This window comes from Desmodus rotundus, chromosome 2 (assembly GCF_022682495.2).
Source record: "Desmodus rotundus isolate HL8 chromosome 2, HLdesRot8A.1, whole genome shotgun sequence".
NCBI classification, from domain to species: domain Eukaryota; kingdom Metazoa; phylum Chordata; class Mammalia; order Chiroptera; family Phyllostomidae; genus Desmodus; species Desmodus rotundus.
Genome location: NC_071388.1, coordinates 182,029,017 through 182,049,827, shown reverse-complemented (window position 1 = coordinate 182,049,827; position 20,811 = coordinate 182,029,017). Strand labels below are relative to the sequence as shown.

General features: G+C 38.5%; 1 protein-coding gene across 2 annotated transcripts in view; it reads right to left on the bottom strand.

The window, feature by feature from the left end:
* The window catches only part of CDK15 (cyclin dependent kinase 15), an 83,342-nt gene extending 63,115 nt beyond the window's left edge, over positions 1-20,227 (bottom strand). The window contains exons 1-5 of one of the 2 annotated variants that reach the window (XM_024564207.2): positions 20,167-20,227; positions 19,055-19,204; positions 18,781-18,875; positions 10,089-10,168; positions 165-259 (exon numbers count right to left, since the gene is read on the bottom strand). In XM_024564207.2, coding sequence (XP_024419975.2) covers positions 165-259; positions 10,089-10,168; positions 18,781-18,875; positions 19,055-19,204; positions 20,167-20,193 — 447 coding nt within the window. In that variant the 5' untranslated portion in view covers positions 20,194-20,227. The other variant, XM_024564205.4, reaches the window with a different exon arrangement.
* Positions 20,228-20,811: the final 584 nt, after the last annotated feature.

The window sequence follows — 20,811 nt, the reverse complement described above, 5'->3', positions numbered from 1 at the left end:
AACGAGAGTAAGAACAATAGGCTCTGTTAATCATAATAATGAAAATTTCCATGACACGTTCCACGTTGTAATGAAAATTTTATCATGCCATAAAATATTAACAGATTCATTATACAAGCACCAGGCTTTTCCCTCATGCTTTGTAAAATGCTGGGGCAACTCACCATGTATTCAAAAACGAATGTCAGTGTCTCTTTGGTGTGGATTATGTCATGCAGGAGCACAATATTGGCATGTTTCAAACCCTTCAAAAGAGAGGCTAGACAAATGAAACAAAATGTTAATTTAGTCATTGATAATGAAAGCACTGCTTTAAAGATATCAAGCAGTATTTACTTTTTAAACATTTCAAATAAAGCATTATGGTTTTTCATTGCTGGAAAATCTCTTGTGAAATAATATTTAAAATTACAAAGGGCTCCATTATTTGTTAAATGGTGAGTCATTGCATTTGCATACCTTATTTTTTTTAATAGGTTAGAGCAGTTGCAAAAAAATATGTTTCCATTTACCCAATCAATTTCATCAAAGCACTCAGAGCACTTTGCAAATGCTTTCCTCTGGGAATCTTATCATCTCTGCTTCAGAGTTACAGGAGAGGAGGCCTGGAGAGATAAAGGCCACGGGATGTGGGTGGGGGCAGGAAATGGAGTGCTCTGCCTCCTGGAGCAGGACTTTGCAACATGTGACAATTTTCTAAAATTCGAAATCCCACAGGAGCTCAGCGGGGCTGGTGGATGGGGTTGGTAGAAGGCAGGGATAAGAGCATGGGATGAAAAATTGTTAAAACATAGTAAAGAGTGAAGGAGATTTTACAAAAATATTTATTGATATTTTTGAGAGAGAGTGGGAGAGAGAGAGAAACATCTATTTATTGTTCCACTTATTTATGCATTCTTGGTTGATTCTTGTATGTGCCCTGACCAGGGACCAAACCTAAAACCTTGGTGTATTAGGATGATGCTCTACCAACTGAGCTACCCGGCCAGGGCCTGGAGGGGATTTCTTAAAGGGAGAATTGCAAACCTCTGTGGAAAGGAGAAAATGCAAATTTGCAAAAAGGACAGGGCCAAACTTGGGAGCCCAGAGGAGTAAGAGTGGGGAGGGCGGAGGACTGTCTCTTGCGTCTTCAATAACAGGTTATTATTAGGTCAGTAAGAACAGCCCTAAAGGGGAGCAGTCCCCATAAAAGGCTAGGGAGTGGCTGGCAGGGGGTTTAAAAGGCTGTCTTTGGGGGGTCCAGAGATACGAAGACCAGAAGGGTAGAGAATACAAAAGGAACAAAATGGGAATGATGAGTCTCAACTCAGGACATCCCTGTGTAAAGAAATAGTGTCCACAAGACTTAAAGGAAAGGAAAAATTAAAACTCAAATCAATGTTCTGTAAAATTAAAAACAAACTCAAATGCTCCCCTCAAATTTTGGAACAAATTACTTACTGCAGTAATCTTATCCATTGAAATGATCCTCTGTTGTTTTGCTCTCCTAGCAGCCCTTCTCCCTTCTGGGGTGGGGGAAACTTCTATTTTCCTCTGGGGAAGCAATCGCTACTCAGTCAATACTATTTCTGATGGGGTGACCCCGGGGTGACCCCACCCCTACCCAGGACTGGGCATGTGACCCAGGCCTGTCCAATCAGAGCACAGCACTTTTTTGCCGCACTGATTGGTTCAAAGACAGGCCCAAAACCCACTCCTTGGTGAGCCCTACTTTGCTGGTCTCATCAGGATAGAAGTGCTTTCTTCTCTACTGTGAGGGCTGAGCTTGCAGGATTTAGCCAGGAGCTGCTCTAGCCAGATTACCAATACCTGGGAATAAAACTAGGCAGAGAAAATCCAGCATGGATTCTAGAGACATCAATTGCTCCCTGCTAGTTTGTAGTTATCAGATCTCTGAGCCAGGGAATTTCCTTCTTTACTCACCTTAGTTTGAGCTGGCAACCTCTTACCACCTAAGGAGCCCTATTTCACCCGTTAACCCTACTCATCTCTGTTAGTGCTCTAACTTTAGTTTTTGCCCCCTGAATCCTTATGAGTTAAATTTATTATTTCACTCTTACAAGTACATTGCTTTGAAAATGTAGTAAACAGTTTCACAGGCATCTGTTTAGTGTCCTTAGTCCCAGACTGAAGGCTATATACAAATAGAGGGGGTGACTTTCTCTCTCTTTCAGATGCTGCCACACCACCTAGTACAGCGCTCAGCCAAGAGTAGTCACTTAATTTATCAAATATATTTATTGAGTGTCTTAACAGAGAGCTAGCTGACTGTGGAGCCAGAAGCCCTAATGTGAATCCTGGCCCTGTCACTTTCTATCCAAGTGAGCTCCAGGCAGTATCTCAACCCAAGTCTCAGTTCCCTCCTTGTGAATCAGAGATAATGCCTTTCCCAACTTGACTTCACAGGGTTGAATGAGGATGGAACCAGATCCCATGCGAGGATCCCTGGCAAATGTCAAGCATCACACAGTTGCAAATTAGAATTAATACTTGCCACTGTCAGATTGTTCTTTATTTCCATGTCTCGGGAAAGGGTCAAGTTAAGGAACATGTACAAAGGACCCATGGACAAGGACAACGGGGCAGGGGGTAGAATTGAATGTGGAGGAAGAGGGGTGGGCAGGGCAGGAGAGAACAATGGGGGGAAATGGGGACAACTATAATTGAACAACAATAAAAAAAATTTAAAAATAAAATAAAAAGCAAAAAAGAATTACCGTATTTTTCGGACTATAAGACGTACCCCCCAAATTTGGGAGGAAATGGGGGTGTGTCTTATAGTCCTAATGTAGCTTACCTGGCTTGCTGGAGGGGGGTGGGTATCAGTGGTGGAGGGATCACAGGAGACAGGAGCAGGACCACATTTTTTGCTTCAAAAATTTTTTTCCCTATTTTCCTCCTCTAAAACCTACTTGCATCTTATGGTCCAGTGTGTCATAGAGTCTGAAAAATACAGTAATACTTGCTCTTCCCTTTTACCTTGAACTTCACTAAATCCTCACTCCCAGATTATTATCTTAAAATTTTATTTATACCAATTCATAATACAGAGAACATTTTGGTGGCTGCCAGACAGGAGGGGTGTTGGAGGGTTGGGTGAAAAGGAGAAGGGATGAAGGTGTACAAATTGCCAGTTATAAAAAGAGTCATGGGGAGGTAAAGCACAGTAAATGGAACACAGTCAATAATACTGCAGCAACTATGTATAGTGTCAGATACGGGTACTAATCCAGATGATCATTTTGTACGTTATATAAATGTCTAATCACTATGTTGTACACTTGAAACTTAATATTGTACTTATTGTCTTCAATTGCAACTTAATTTTTTTAAGTTTATTTATGTCACTTTCTGCAAGAGTTCTCAATACCTTCCATACTTACAGTGACTTCTGACCTCAGTTAAACGTTCTTGTGTTTTATGTGTATTTTTATTTGTAAACTATGGTAATTTTCTCTCTCTCTTTCTATGCCCCCCCTTCACACACAATTACAAAACATGTGCCAAAATTAGATTTTAAAAGGATATGGCCCTGGCTGGTGTGGCTCAGTGGATTGAGTACTGGCCTGCAAACCAAAGGGTCGCTGGCTCAATTCCTAGTCAAGACACATGCCTGGGTTGCAGGCCAGGTCCCCAGTGGGGAACGCACGAGAGGCAACCACACATTGATGTTTCTCTCCCTCTTTTTCCCTCCCTACCACTATCTCTAAAAATAAATAAATAAATAAATAAAATATTAAAACAGGATATGGTAAAGCTGAAGTTGCTAAGGATATTGTAAAGATACTTAGATTTATTTTTAATACAGAATTTAGTGTCACCTAAATATATTACTAAAACTCCCGATGCTTATTTTGAAAACCATGGGGCATGATTTGTTAATTATATGGGTTTAATACTATCACTTGCTAAAAAGCTCAAAGAATATTATTCACTTAGGATAAGACTCACTGCTAATATCAGTGAGTATGATCTTCATTCAGTTTTCTTGATAATTTCTGCTCACTGGCTTTAGTCATATTGGCCTTCTACCTGTTCCCTGGACACTTTCGAACACATTTCCTCCCTGGGTTTTAGAACTTACCTTTGCCTCTGCCTGAAACCCTCTTGTCTGAGCTCTCTGCGTGCTTCCTTCCCCATGTCTTCAGGTCTCTGCTCAAAGTCTTGGCTTCTCTGACACCTCCCACCCCAGTGATCTCTATTCCCGTGCCCTGCTTTATTCTTCTTCATACAGCTTATCACCCCTGATGTATTATAGCACTTATGACCCCTGACATATTGTATATCTGTTTATTGTCTGTCTCCACCCTTAAGAATATAAATTCCATTAAGAGCAGGCACTTCCGTCTTTTGCTTAGTGCTATATCTTCAGTGTCTAGAACAATGTCTGCTCTATTATGAGCATTTACTATCAAATTAGAGGCCACTAGTTGCCTAATATCATTTCTATACCTCTAATTGGTTGGTATAGGGTATTTCTGCTGAAGATGCTATTATCTCTGTTTCTTTTAGTTGTTGTCCTCATTAGATTATAAATGTTGTGTTTGTTATGGTCATGTCTATACCACTGTTGTTTGACACCCCAGAACTACTGAATACTTACATGAAAACTGTGGCTTTTGATGATGAATAATAGAGAATTTACATGAAAGAGCAGGTGATGTTTAAAGCATTTATCTCATGGTGTTGGTATGTTGTTTGGTCCATCTACCAGAGGGATCAAAAATGCCTACGGCTTCAGATGTGTGGGTTTCAAACCCAGAAAGGAAAGATCTTTCTACTAATTTCAAGTCTGCCTCATAAACTTCACAGCAGGATGTGATGTGTTTTGCAGGCTAATCAGCTGAGGGATGCAAAGCCAACTGAGAAGGGAAAGATCTTAAAATCAGAACATTCTGATTCCTGTAAAATTATTGCTTTTATAGTTCACATATTCTACATCTACTAATTTTCATTTCTCTTCAAGGAAAAGACACAAAGATAAATTGGGGAGTCTTTAAAGCTCCAGACAAATGGAACCACAATGGAATTTCTTTGAGTGCTTCCAAAATACTTTTATAATGATGGTGATGATAATGATGATGATGATAGCTAACACTCATTGGGCATTTATCATATGCCAGGTATTGTTGTAAGAATCCTGCATATATTAACTTGGTAGGATCATGAGAACACCCAGAAAAGCCAAAGACAAAACTTGAGGAAAACAACATAATCCCAAAGATCAAAAAAATGACCCATGACTTAAAGTTATTAAGCTTGTTTTAAAAATGTAAACTATTTCTTTCTTTTAAATACCCAAAAAGGTGTTTAATATGACTAACTGATTTAACATTACATGGAATTTAATTTGATTCTCATATATGTAAGATATTTACTAATTTAGAAAAAAGTCATTTTCATCTTGCAATTATATGAGAATATTTAATTTCTTGCTTTCATTAATTTCATTGGTGTTTGTGGTTCAGTAAAGTTTTATGAAAATTGATACTTTGCAAGGACAGTGGTTCATAAAAATTCGATGCTACTCTACTCCGTTCTGCTTTAGTTTAGACTCTAAAGGTTCTCAGGGGTGTCCAACATTTTGGCATCTCTGGGTCACACTGGAAGAAGAAGAGTTGTCTTGGGCCACACACCAAATACACAAACATGAACAAAAACTGATGGGCAAAAAAAGGTTTCAAGTAAATTTACGACTCTGTGTTGGGCCGCATCCATAGCCATCCTGGGCTGCATGTAGCCTATGGGCCAGGGTTGGGCACCCCTGGCAGAAGGAAAGGTAAAAGGTGATGATGACCAGAAAGAACAAGGCTGGCTCTCAAAGTTCTAGGGCACAGTCGCATATAGTGAGTGCCTGGTAGTCAAAGCTCTTTCTAGGCTCTGAGCTCCTTGAAGGTATGGACTGTCCCTGTCCCTGTCTTTGCATCTCCAGCACCTAGCACAGGCCTGGCATGTGGTGCTCACTAAGTGCTTGTGAAGTAATGAAGACCAGACAGTTGTAATGAGTTTATGTAGGAGTCAGTAATGGAGCCAATTCCTACCCCAACCCCCCACTGGGCATCGAATTAAGAGTCTGTAGTGCCTGATGTTACATTTTCTCTGGTCTGGGTGTCACAAGTCAAGTCACTGAGTTCAGTTATGAATTCTAAGAAAAGAAATCAAGATAAATATTACGGCAAATGTTAGATAAGTAGTTATTATCTCATTTCTTTGGAGTTATAATTTTATCACATAGTATCATCCTGGCATTATTCTGTTTGATAAAAATGTAACTATGCACATGTAAATATGCTGTGTCTGTGATGGGATGTGATTGCGTTCAATGGAGGCCTTCTTGTCAGCCTGGCCTGCTGCAATCTATTTGTGGTAACCAATGAGTCAGCGGTTCTAATTGGTATTCTGAACCTCACTGTATGACCTTGGGGAGACTTCTTAGTCTATTTTTGGCCGTTTTTGCATATATGGACTGGGAATAATTACTTTGTAATGTTTTCTACTAGAGCATGCTCTTAAAAGAGTCTTAGCTAAAACTGTTTCTAATTTAAACACTGCAATTATTGATGTTGTAGAATCCATGACAGAATCAGAATCGACAAATATACAATATTACATGTTATTTTCTTTAAAATGTTTCTTCTGCATTTTGCTTAACATTTACACAAAATGTATCAAAAAATAGATTTTTATGTTTACTGTTGCTAAAGAAGACATGTTTGAGTTAAGGATCACAATAAAGTAGACAGGATTTTGAATAGAAGAGATTGGATTCTACTACCTAACAACTCTGACTTCTAGTTCTGAGATCTCAGACAAGTTATCTAACCTCTCTGAGGTTTAGATACCTTCATTTCTACTACAGAAACAACACACTTTACCTCCTTGGGTTGGTGTAAGGGTTTTGAAACAAGATAATGTATGTGCAGGGGAGGTTATGTCATATGCCTAGTCTTCAGAAAAGATGAGCTATGTGGCTGCTTCCTAAACAAATGCTGCGAACAGGCTGAAAGTCCTGGGTTTAACCCAAAAGTTTCTAATGTTATAGGAAGATATTTAAAATAATGTACAATATTAAGATGTTGAGACACAGTTTAACAAAACTAGGGAACATGTTCTTATGTAAAAATTTAAAATCCTAGTCTATTCAAATGAAAGTGCTTTCTCCAAGTTGTAAAAATAAACATTTAAAATACCTGTAGAGTGAGTTATGAAAGATTTTCTAAGTTGCTATGAAGGTAGCTAATCTTTTTAATTAGCAAAAGAATGAGGGTAGAGGGCATGCCTATGGTGTGTACTACTGTGTATCCAGCAGCTGGCAGAGTAGCTGGGCATAGTAGGCGCTCAATAAATATTTGTAGAATGACTGCACAGAGTGCATAAATTTTTGAACCAGAGATTTGGTTTGAATTATAGCTACATATTAGAACAGCAAGAAGATGATGATCTATTTTCAAAGATTGTTAAGAGAATTTGGAAAGGGGTAACATGAAAAGGGATATCTGGCATGGGTATTAAGATATATTTCCCTTAGTGCTGTTCATACTTTTGCTAATTTCATAACATTACATGTTAAGATCAAATAGTATTCCAAGTGCCTAGATTAATAAACTGCCACATGTGTTCTACTTATATAGAGACTGTATGCACAGTAACATCCTACTCAATAAATCTTTGGTTGATATATCATAGTCCAGCCAAAATGTTCAGGAAAAGTAATTCCTTCTTCAAGGCTTTTTAAAGAAGTTTGCATTACTTGCTCAGTTTTTCTGCACGTGGCTTTCAGTTGCCTTTTTAGCTAGTGACCCTGGATTCTAACTAATGAATTCCAGCTGTTCTTATTTTGCAGCCCTTCTCATTTAACCTCCTGTCTCCCTGGTCTCACATCCTTAAAGTTCTTTCAGGAAAAGTGGGACAGTGCCAAAGTTTTCAAATGAGGTCTCACATCTTCTGGAGGGAAGAGGACTGCTCTAACAAGGGCTCCCCACTCTTACACTGGAGGAAAAAGAAACATTCATCGTTGGAAATTAGATGCCTAACAACATCTAATGTGTCAAAAATCCTTTTGTGGTTTTTAATATTATAAAGCAAAGCATTCAGTAAGGTAAGTCCATAAAGGAAACTAACAAAGTCCACAGTTGAATACTAACTGTAATTGCAAACACCTGTGATGGAGAGCCAAGTCTTGGTAAATATGCAATAAAAGAAACATTTAGCATACAGAACAATACCGATCCAGCTTTTCTGAACCCTGCTGAGAACCATCTGTTAGCAAAACCGGTAAAAGGTTTTGTCAAATATCAACCCAAAAAATTTGGCTGTGGACAAAATCTGAGTGAGGCAAACCTGAAGCAATAGACAAGTGCAGGAAGGAAACACCATAAGAATGAGGTGACCTAGGGACTCTTAATACATTCAGAAATACTCCTTAACCTATATACATCTCTGTCTAAAGCTGGTCGTTCTTTAATGACGACCACCAATAAGTGCATTAGTAAATGCAACTTCCATTATATTAAACACTTAAAACCATGCTTTTCTCCAGAATGCACCTGATCCTACCAGGCTGAATCCCCAGCTAACCTGATAGCCATTTGGCCCTTCTACTTAAATTCAAAATAACACATTTCCCAGGGGCTCTGAAAGACTGTTGAAAATGGCATCAAATTCAGTTATAAACTCATTTTCTGAATTGCTTTTTCCATGACTGTTTGCATAACCCTTCCTTCCAAGCTCTGTCCAAAAATCTACTGACTCCATTAGCCGCACTGACACTAACTGGTTCTCATCTTAGTTTATGTGTTTTTTTACCTCCATTATAACACTGGTTTAACTGGAACCATCTGCTCTGTTACATCTAAAAATGATATAGAGCAAAGATCAGGCTTTTTCTTCTCATCCATCACAACACCCAGCAATAGACTTTGTATTCAGGATGTGCACAGAAAGAAGGGAAAGGAAAATGAGGTGGTTAAACAGGGAGAAAGTAAGGCCAGGGAAGAGCCATTTCTCTGGGTTTTTGATGAAATGGATAACAATCCTATTATCATTTTGTCTCAAATGGCCCATGTAAATAGGTTAATAAGTGGAATTTTTAATGATTTATTTTCACTATAGCGGCTTCTTGATGGCGAACAAGTCATCACTAAGGAAAAGGAACAAAAATGGAACAATAATGGCCGGCATTTATTGAATTCTGAAAATGGATTCTGTGATTATTGCTTTTTTAAAGTAAAGATTTTTAAATTTATTTATATATGTATGTATGTATGTATGTACTTATAGAGAGAGGGGAAGGGAGGGAGAAAGAGAGAGAGAGAAACATCTGTCGGTTGTCTCTCACACACCCCAACCAGGGACCAGCCCATCACCGGGAATCAAACCCAGTGGCCTTTCCTTCGTGGGACAATACTCAACCAACCGAGTCACACTGCTCAGAGCTGATCAGTGCTTTAAAGCATATTCCCATTTAATCCTCATAACAACTCAGAGAAATATGTCCTAGTGGTATCCTCTTTCTGCAATAAACTGAGTCTTAAATAGGCACTTAATCTTCTCACAGTCACGCCACTAGTAGTTGGCAGATCTAAGATCCAAACCCAAGTCCATCCTCACCCACCTGCTGTACTGCCCAGGGTGCAAAGAAAATACAGGCACAGCACTGAAAATACATGCCTTCCCCAAAGAGTTTTTCAAATGCTATCTGAACAACTTACTATTTTCAAGCAAATTGTTTACTCATAATTTATGGGATTTCATTATTTACTTTATCCTTTATGTGGACTTTTGGGGGGTTATATAGATCTAGCCTTTGCACTTAGTGTGGGACCAAATGCACAGAGATACTTAGTAAATACTCACAGAGTTCACAGGCTTGGTCAACTATATAATACTTTTCAGTCTGAATTTCCTCAAGAATAAGTAGTAAAATGATAGTGTAAATATGAAAAGTGGTATAAAGAACAAAATTGCAATTAGAATGTTGCTTCTAGAAATATCAAAAGCTAGATGCTGAATGGATAGACTCAATGAATTTTTTTTCCCCAAAACAAGGAATTAAAACGGATCTGTTGGGTCCATTTTACTGTTCTTACCTTCGCGGATAGCAGTAAATGGGACTCCTTCCTCTTCATTCATACTGATGACTTTTAAAGCCACCAGTTGCCTGTTTATTCTAGAAGAGTGGGTGCAAGGGCACACATTAGGATAGTGCATAGCAGTTTAACAAAAAGAATGTTCCTTCAAAATAATTCTAGCATATGAATCTAGAACTTTTTCAAAATAAGAAGTTTAAAAAGTCATACGTATGTATACCAAATCATTTTTTCTCTTTACCTAAGTGATTCATGTTCATTACTTAAAAATTTGAAGAATACAGATATCAGAGAACTCCCCCCAACTGAATCCATCCTCATAATGTTTTGGTCTATCTTGCTCCTTTCATTTCCCTTTGTGCACTTATCTGAGCCATCCTTATTTTTCATCTGAATTATTGTAGCGACCTCCTAACAGTCTCCCTGCTTGTACACTGGTACCCCTACTGTCTACTCTCAGCAGAGTAGCCTGGGGCCTCCTTCTAAAGTGAAAGTCAAAACAAGTCACTTCTCTGCTCAAAACAAACCACTGTCACTCTGAATAAAAGCCAAATTCTTGTGGCCACCTAGGTGCTACCTGATCTGCCCAATCCCACCATTATCTCTCTCTCTTCGTCTCCTCCTCCTCTCTACTTGTTTATGGTTTTGTTCACTGATATATAAGCTAAGCACCAGAGAATAGAGAAGATTTTAATGACAGTATAAATATGTTATTTTTAATACAGTGGGGTTCAGATCATATCATAACATCTTATTAATAAACTGTTTTTCCTCCATTTAACTTTTTGTCTTATTCATTCTGGTATTATGTGATATTTAATAATAACATGATATCTCACCACATATGCTAAAATGTGTTCAGACAATTCCAAATACTTTTAAATTATTTCTAACTTTTTTGACTTATAAAAATACAGTGACGATCATATCTGTAGATTGATCTTTTCACACAGCCCCTATTATTTTCTTAGGGTAGCGGTATAATTGCTAAGTCAAAGAGTATGCTGTGCACATGTTTTTATCGTTTTAATAGCATTTTTCCAAGTGATGCCACAGAGTGATCACACCATGAACTGGTTGTGAAAGTGGCCATTTCAACACTCCCTTGCCTACACTGGGCAGCCTTGTTGATTCTTTTTTTTAAGATTTCACGTTTGAGAACAGCTTTTGATTTATGGAAAAATTGAGAAGATAGTACAGGAATTCCCATATACCTCACAACCAGTTTCTTCTATTGTTAACATTGTATATAGTATGGTACATTTGTTATAACTAATGAACCAATGTTTATACATTATTTTTAATTAAAGCCCATAGTTTATTATAAATTATTTAAGTTTTGCAGTACAATTGTATTGTTTATTGTGGGTTGCATTGTAAATTGGTAAAATTTGAGGAGAATGTAGCATAATATATAGGAAAAGCCATAAAACTGCCATACCTATGCATTTTTCCCAATAAACTTATTTAATAAAGATTTTTTAAATTCCTAATGGACAAAAATATCCTCTACTGTTAGTTATAATAGAAAAAATAGAAATATCAGAAATGTCCAACAGCAGATGAAAGTTAAAAAAATCTGTAATACGGCCCTGACTGGTGTGGCTCAGTGGGCTGAGCAATTCCTAATCAGGGCACATGCCTGAGTCCTGGCTGGCAGCCTGCAAGAGGCCTGTGATCAATGTTTCTCAACTTTTCTCTATCTCTCCCTTCCTCTCTCTAAAAACAAATAAATAAATAAAATAAAATAATTTATCATACATCCAAACAAGAAATATTTTGCATTCATAACAGAGGCTTAAGTCTAGAAAGATGTAGGAAAAAAACACAGAAAAAAATCACGATACAATAGACAATAGAATACAAAACAGCCAGCATATCATGTTTGTAATTTTAAATACAATTGACCCTTGAACAATGCAGGCATTAGGGGCACCCACCCCCTCTCCCCCAAACTGTCAAAATTCCTCATACAACTTTTGACTCCCCTAAAACTTAACTACTAATAGCCTGCTGTTGATGGAAGACTTACCAATAACATAAAACAGTCAATTAACACATATTTTGTATGTTTTATGTTTTATATAATGTATTTGTATAGTAAACTAGAGAAAAGCAAATGTTACCAAGAAAATCATAAGGAAGAGAAAATCCATTTACAGTATTTATGGGGAAAAATCCCCGTATAATTGGACCCACTTGCCCAGATCAACTGTAAACTGTGTGCATGTCGAAGACAGAATGCACGTGTGCAGCTGCTGTATGAAAGTGATAGATCCTAGATGCTTTTAAGTTTTAAAAATTCATTTACTATTATATACTACCTTTTCTTTTTTATTTTTATGTTATTTACAAATTATCAGTTTTATTTCAAAATGTTTTCTTACATTGACTATTTTTTCTTTTTATTTCTTTTAAAGTAGATATCAGTAGATGTATAAATTTGTGAAATCAATTTATCTTAGTCTTTTCTTAAATTGAGATATCATTGGCATATAATGTTGTGTAAGTTGAAGGTGTACAATGTGTTGATTTGATACATTTATGTATTGCAACACAATTACCAGGATTTCTTTAGTTTTTACCTAATGTCCTTTTCCTGTCCAGGATCCCATCCAGAATACCCCATTACATTTAATTGTCACGTCTCTTTCGGCTCCTCTTGGCTGTGACAGTTTTCCAGATGTTCCTTGCTTCTGATGACCTTGACAGTTTTGAGGAGTACTGGTCAAGAATTTTATAGGATACCTCTCTGTTGGAAGTTTTCTTATGATTACATTGGGGTTACAAGTTTTGAGGGAGTACCATTTCCATTACACCGTGGTAAGGGTACATATCATCATATTTTATGACTTTTGATGTTGGCCTTAATCACCTGGCTGAGGTAGTGTTTGTCAGGTTTCCTCCCTGTGGTTATCCCACCCCCCACCCTACCTTATGGAAGAACATCACGATGGTAGCTCACACTTAAGGACTGGGGAGTTATGCGCCATCTCCTTGAGGGTGGGTTATCTACACAAATTATTTGAAATTCTGCATGGGAAATGTGTCTCTTCTCTCCTGATTATTAACTTATTGAACCATTTACTTATATCAGTGTGGATTCATAGATATTTCTTTTTTTTTAAATATATTTATTGATTATGCTATTACAGTTGTCCCATTCCCCCCCCACTTCACTCCGTCCTGCCCACCCCCTCCCTCCCACATTCCCCCCCCATAGTTCATGTCCATAGGTCATACTTATAAGTTCTTTGGCTTCTACATTTCCTACACTATTTTTACCCTCCCCCTGTCTATTTTCCACCTATCATCTATGCTACTTATTCTCTGTACCTTCCCCCCCCCACTCCCTTAATGACAACCCTCATGTTCTAGTTGTTTGCTTAGTTTGCTCTCGTTTTTGTTTTATGTGTGGCCGTTAATAACTGTGAGTTTGCTGTCATTTTTACTGTTCCTATTTTTGATCTTCTTTTTCTTAGGTAACTCCCTTTAACATTTCATATAATAAGGGCTTGGTGATGATGAACTTCTTTAACTTGACCTTATCTGAGAAACACTTTATCTTCCCTTCCATTCTAAGTGATAGCTTTGCTGGGTACAGTAATCTTGGATGTAGGTCCTTGCATTTAATCTTGGGTAATGTAATTATGATGTGCCTTGACGTGTTCCTCCTTGGGTCCAGCTTCTTTGGGACTCTCTGAGCTTCCTGGACTTCCTGGAAGTCTATTTCCTTTGCCAGACTGGGGAAGTTCTCCTTCATTATTTGTTCAAATAAGTTTTCAATTTTTTGTTCTTCCTCTTCTCCTTCTGGCACCCCTATAATTCGGATGTTGGAATGTTTCAAGGCGTCCGGGAGGTTCCTAAGCCTCTCCTCATTTTTCCAAGTTCTTGTTTCTTCATTCTTTTCTGGTTGGATGTTTGTTTCTTCCTTCTGGTCCACACCATTGATTTGAGTCCCAGTTTCCTTCTCATCACTATTGGTTCTCTGTACATTTTCCTTTGTTTCTCTTAGCATAGGCTTCATTTTTTCATCTGTTTTTCGAATAGATTCAACCAAGTCTGTGAGCATATTGATAACCAGTGCTTTGAACTGTGCATCCGATAGGTTGGCTATCTCTTCCTCGCTTAGTTGTATTTTTTCTGGAGCTTTGAAGTGTTCTGTCATTTGGGCCATTTTTTTTTTTTTTTTTTTTGGTCTTGGCGGGTCTGTTACTTTAAGGGGTGGAGCCTTAGGTGTTCACCAGGGCGGGGTAATGCTGGTCGCAGCACTGTGACGCTGTACGTGGGGGAGGGGCTGAGTGGGACAATGGCGCCCGCCTCACTCTCATCCGGCTTTCAATCTTTCACTCCGCTACCCACAATCAAACTGGGCCACTCTGGTGCTGGTTCCCGAGTAAATGGGCCTGTGCACACTCTAGGCCCCTGTGGGTCTCTCCAACAACCTCTCCTGTGAGGCTGGGAGTCTCTCCTGCTGCCGCCCCAACCCCCACGGGCGTTTTCAATCAGAGGTTTGAGGCTTTATTTCCCTGAGCTGGAGCCCTGGGTTACGCGGTCTGCTTCGCTCCCCACCGTTTGTCCGGTTTATCTGTGGGCAAATGTGGTGCCGCGGGGTGCTACCCGCTGCTCTGCCTGCCCCATTCTCCGCCACTCTGAGTCCGGCCCTCTGGGTTTATCTGTGCAAATGTGGGGCCGCACGGTCTGCTAGTGCTCAGACTGCCTGCTCCATTTGTCCCACACTCCGCCAGTCTCAGTCCCGCCACAGCCACGCAAGTCCTCTCCACCCCGGTGCCCGTCTCCGCCCCTCCTACCAGTCTGGATGAATGTTTATTTTCTATTTTCTTGGTGTTGGTCCCCCTTGCTGTTCGATTCTCTGTCAGTTCTGGTTGTGCGAGGAGGTGCAGTGTGTCTACCTACGCCGCCATCTTGGTTCTCCCATAGATATTTCTTTTATACTTTGAGTTATAATCCAATACTGCGGTACAAAGTAGTTTATCTTGTGGCTCAAATTTTTCTACCTTTGTCGTTTGGGAGCTTTGTCAGTTGGCTCCTGTGTCCCTTTGACATACGCCCGTGAGTGTGGAATTTGTTGTTTTGGAGCATGCTTTTATCTTCATTTGGGGGGGCTATTTATAGGTAAAAAGGATCATCACATTTTAATTTCTATTTCTTTACTTTTGGAACTGAATTTTCATAAATGTATGAAATGGTCTTTCCTCTTCTTTTGTGATTTGCCTATTTGCCCACCTTTTAATTAAAATATTTTGTATATCCTTTTCACCAATTTGTTTTGTGCCAGCATGTCTTTGAAATTCTGAACTTTAACAACCTTATGATAGTCAGCATTTTCCAAAATGTTTCATTCAGAGCATTGCTCTGTAAAAGTCTCTCCACCCCTCCAAAAGAGCTTTTTGGTCAAATATGTTTAGAAAATGCTTTACGCTTTTTAAATTTTCTTAATCTTTCTTAGATAGTACTGGCATACATTAACATTTTAAAGATGCTGAGAGCACCTACAATGAAGGATCACATTTAATTTTGTAGGGTTCCCTTTATCAATTTGACAGTGGTGATTGTTTCAATGAAACCTCTATTAAGGTGAATCAGAATTGGGGTTCCCTAGAACGTACTCGGATAGATGGGGCACCACAAACCCTTTTAATCTTCCCTTATGGATCCGACTTAAGTGTTGTGTGGAGATAGACCTTTCTGGACAAAGGTCATGTAGAATTCTCTTATCTATTCTTCTAGTTCTTGGATTTTTTCCCGTTTAACTCTTTAATCCTGGGACTAAAGAGAATTTATATTGTATATTTTTACCTTTTCCAAGTTGTTAACAATTGTCCCAGCTCCATATATTGGACAGTCCTCTTTTCCTTGCTGATTTGACATGCCACCATGATTGCATAGGTCTTACTAACACTTGGATTTGTGACTCTTCTGGATGTTTTTAAATCATATTTCTTTGATCTGTCTTTTTAAAAAATTTTACTGACTTGAGAGGGAGAGAGATTTGTTTTCCCCCTTATTTATGCATTCATTGGTTTGCTTCTTGTATGTGGCCTGACCAAGGATGGAACCTACAACCTTGGTGTTTTGGGATGATGCTCTAACCAACTGAGCTACCTGGCCAGGGCCAGTCTGTCTTTTCTTCTACTTGTGCTACACTATTTTAATTATTGTAGCTTTTGGACACATTTACAATACATTAAGACTGTAAATTAGAGAATCATTGACATCTTTGCACTATTAGATGTTCTAATCCAATTATTCTTACAGTGGCCCCTGGAATGATCTACAAGACCCTATACACCCCCCTACTGCAATTGCATCTCTTCCCTGTCCTCATCTGCTTCCAGTGCCAGGCCTGCTCCTGCCTCAGGGATTTCTTACATGCTGTTCCCTCTGCCTGAAGCTCTCTTCCACTACACATGCGCACAGCTCACACCTCCCATGGCAGAGTCTCTGTTCAAGTGTTCCCTTCTCAGTGAAGCCTCCTCTCATCACGCTATTTAAAATACCAACCCACCACCCCACTCTGGCACTCCCTCCCCCTCTTCCCTGTTTTATGTTTTCAAAGCACTTTTCCCTCTTTGACAAACTCAGTATTTTTACTACTTTATTTGTTGCCTATCGCACCCCCACTAGAATGTACACTCCATAAAAGAAAGGATTTTTGTCTCTTATTTTCAGGTGAATCTTTATTGGCTAAAATAGTATCTGCCACATAGTAGGTGCTTAAAAATATTAGTAGAGTGAACAAGTGCTTGTATAAAAAAAAAAAATGAATGCCCTTCTGGCTTTTTCTTCATGTGTTCTTCCCATAACAAGCCTTCGGGTAAATCCTGCCCATGTGTGGATGCTACAGACTTTTGTCGTTGCCACTGTGAGAGTAATTTCTCCTACCATATTTTCTCTTCAATGGTGGTTGCTAATACATAAAGACAGCTTTTGAGAAGTATGTTTTTATTTTGTAACTGATCTTTCTGTTTATCATACTACTTTTAATCGTTTCCTAGATGATTATCTTGGGTTTTTAGGCAGACAGTTCTATAATCCACAAAAGTGATATACATTCTTTTTCCCTCATTGTGTCAGCTAGAACATTAACAATAATATTTAACTATAAAAGATAATGGGCATTCTGCCCTATCTCTAACTTAATGGCAATGTCTCTTGTATTTAACAAAAAAAAATGTGTGGACTGTTGACTTGAACATTTCTACATCATAGTGGTATAGTATCATCCCATTCCTGTTTCACTCAGAGTTGTAAAAACTGGTAATTGATGCTGAATTTATCAAATGCCTTTTTGGCATCTATCTCAATGATATTTTTAAACTTGTTTTTAAATTATAAATATAATGGATGCCTTTGTGAATAAAGTAAAAAGTTTTAGTGATCTTTCTTTCCTCACCTCAGTATCAACCACTAGAAGTATCTACTTTTAACAATATCTTGGGGATTTTTCCAGACTCTACTATGCACATACCAATTTATACATGTATAGTAAGTACATGTGGGTGTTTTTTCTAAATGAGATCATAAAGTGCATATTGTTTGGTAACTTGTTTTTTCTCTCTTAAAATATTGGGCATCTTTTTGTATTAGTAGATCTATCTTATACTTCAGGTGGCTGCCTATTATTTCTTTGTATGGTGACTATTTGGCCAGTCCTTCATTAATGGATACTTGTGGTCACGTTTTTACTTTTTCTATTATAAATCTTGCTTCAATGAATACACTTTACATATATGTTTGTGCACTTGAACAAGTATTTCTAATGTATTTTTCATCCTATCACTAGGCTGAGTCCACTGAAGGAAAAATTACATTTTCAGTTCCTAAGATAGTCCATGGAAACACATTAAATCCTGTTTGTACGTAATGTGTTTTAAGTATTTTCCCTAAAGCCATGTTTTAACAAGTAAAAATAATAACAAGTACTAAGATAAATGATAAATATTTAGCCTTGTAGTATGAATATTAAAAATTTTTAATTAACCCTTAACCACTATTGAGCCATTATTTTTCAACCCTGAAGTAACATAAAGAAATCAGACCTCCAAATTTTTTTTTTTACTAAAAAATAGTGGAGTTTGTGGATCTTTCTTATGTTTAACAACGTTTATTGTTAGCCAAAATGGGCAGTTGGTTTTTGGATTAGTAGTATTTTTATTCTTCAGCCACTTTGTCTATTTTATAAGTGTAGAAAATCCAGAATTAACCATTTTCTGCATATACCATACTTTGTAGAATTCAACTTCAGTTTCTGCTATGAAGACAAAGAGGCAGAATGAGGGAACAAACTCAAGGTTGCCATTGCAAACCTTTTTCAGTAGTGTTTTAGGGAGAGATATGAAAGACACTTTATTTAGAGACATCTTACCAACTGCACTTTCCATCAGGCAAAGAGCAGTAATTGTTCTTTGGTTCAGTAGTAGAGGAAGTCTACTTTGAATTAAATGAAAAAGAAGAAAAGTTGATAGACATCTCAGTGGGCTGATTTTAATTGGGTCAGGAAAAGTTTGTTTTTCTTTCAAGGCTATTTAAATTATCGTGTCTCACCCTATTGACCATGGTGTCTTGCACAGGTCCTGAACTTCTGCTATGTGTCACCTGGCTTTACAACGTCAAATCAGGGGGAAGGGATCCTCATCTCCAAAGTCTCTCCCAGCTATGCATCACTTACCTGCTAATCCCCTTGTAAACTGTAGCGTAGGAGCCTTCACCCAGCTTCTCCAAGTTCAAGTAAGATGAAGCTGCCCCAAAAGGGAGGCTCTTCCTCTGCTTAAGGGGAACAGGTAGGGATGAGAGGTCAAGAAAAAAAAAGAAAGAGGACTTTTTTACTATTTGCCAGAGTGTACTTGGGAAGGTCTGCTTAGTAATTGCCCTGGAAACAGGGCCAGCCTCCCTAGACGAGCACACGTTAAATCCTCGTTGATCAGCATCAGCTGCTCACTCACCCACTGCAAGCCCTGCCTCAGATCCTCTTCTTGAAAAGAATCACTGTTACTTCGTGGCCTTTTACTCTTGAACTTCCGGGCACGGACAGCCTGAAGTCCCCTGGGGTGAAATGAAGTCATGGAACAAGATGCTTCTTTTAGGTCTGTTAGCTAGAGGGAAAAAAAGGAAAGTGCAGAAATAAAATTTATGCAAAGTCAAGACTGTAGTGGCTGGCATAAAATATTTTTCCTTTTGTTTTCTTATTTTTATTTTCAAATGTTTTCTAAGCTTCTGCACTCCCCAAAGTCACCTTTCCTGAAAGTCGGATCACTTAAAAAAAATCTTAATAATATCAATTGTTGAAACACTACATTCTTTCTTCGCCTGAAAATATGTCTTTAAAACTTAGGTTAACCTAAATTTCTTTGATGGATAGCTTCCAATTTTTCTCTGTTTAACTCACACTTTTTCTTCATGTCCCCTTAATTTGTCATTTAGGAGAATAATTTTATAGTATGGCATTGCTAATAACCATGAGCTAATTATTGAAACTTTGAATCCATGGCATGCAATACTGCAGCTTGCTTTTTAAGGTTCAGCTTTGTGGTTTAGTACTGGAGAGATTTCTAGAGAAAAACTACTTTCTCGACGTCAAGTCAATTGAGTTTCAGGCAGCCCAAAGCATAGGATTATTTTTCCCTTTTGGTTTACAAAAAAAATTAAAATCCCAAATTTGATAACAATAGCCATAAATTCTCTGTGACTTTAATAGCATTTTCTTTTTATTGGTTTAGACCTACCGCAGAAAAATCAGACCCTGCTACAGAAAGGGAGCCTCTGAACTCCTCGGTTCATCAATAGAGAAAGATGCTGCCCCTGGGATACAAATACCTCGATCGCAGCCTCCATCGTCACAGGCGCACTCCTCTGACAGCTGTGTGCATCGCCTCCCTCCCAACAGCGATGGCAGCTGCATCCGGGCTGGAGAGTCTTTGCACACAGCTCTTGACCCATAATCTTCTAGGCTCAAGGAGAAAGCTCGCACTTGAACCTCTCCCTCTCTGCCTCTCCTGCCCTCGTTCACTCCCTTTTTGCCAGAGGTCAGTAACGCTGGAGCTTTCGTATGACTCACATGAGGGCTCTGCTGGAGCAGCCTCATGACTTCAGCAGTTTTTCCTTATCGGTACAAGAAAGCATACATTGGAAAGGCGGCTGCCTGCGCTCGTGTGTGTAACTGAAAACAGGACGGCTAGCTAATACTGGGTAGAAAGAAACTTGGCACAGTTTAGGTTCATATTCCAGCCACAACTTAGTTCTATTAGTATACATAGTTTTTATGAACTTATATTGCTTATCCATGTAAATAATAATGATGTTTATTAGGCTTCCCCGGTGCTAAAGTGGATACTTTGAGAAGTATTTTCTCCCTGCCTTTCATGTGAGAGAATTTTGCTTTAAAATATATCTGCAACCTAGCCAACTCTTAATAGTCAGAGAAACCACAGCATAGGAAGAAAGCTGAAGATACCTACTCCATGGCTTCACCTTCAAGCAGTGGTGTATCTAATACTCCCAGAGGAGCTCACACATTCATTCATCACTTTAAAAACTAACTAGGAGCACCTGTGTTGTTCTTACTACACAGATACAGTTACCCGATGGTGGAGAAAGAGGAGTGTGCATGAAATATCTCCATCTTTTCCTCACTGCCTCCCTCTCCCCCTTCCTTCCTTTCACATAAATGTAATTAATGTTTACTATGTTAATAGAATGTAAT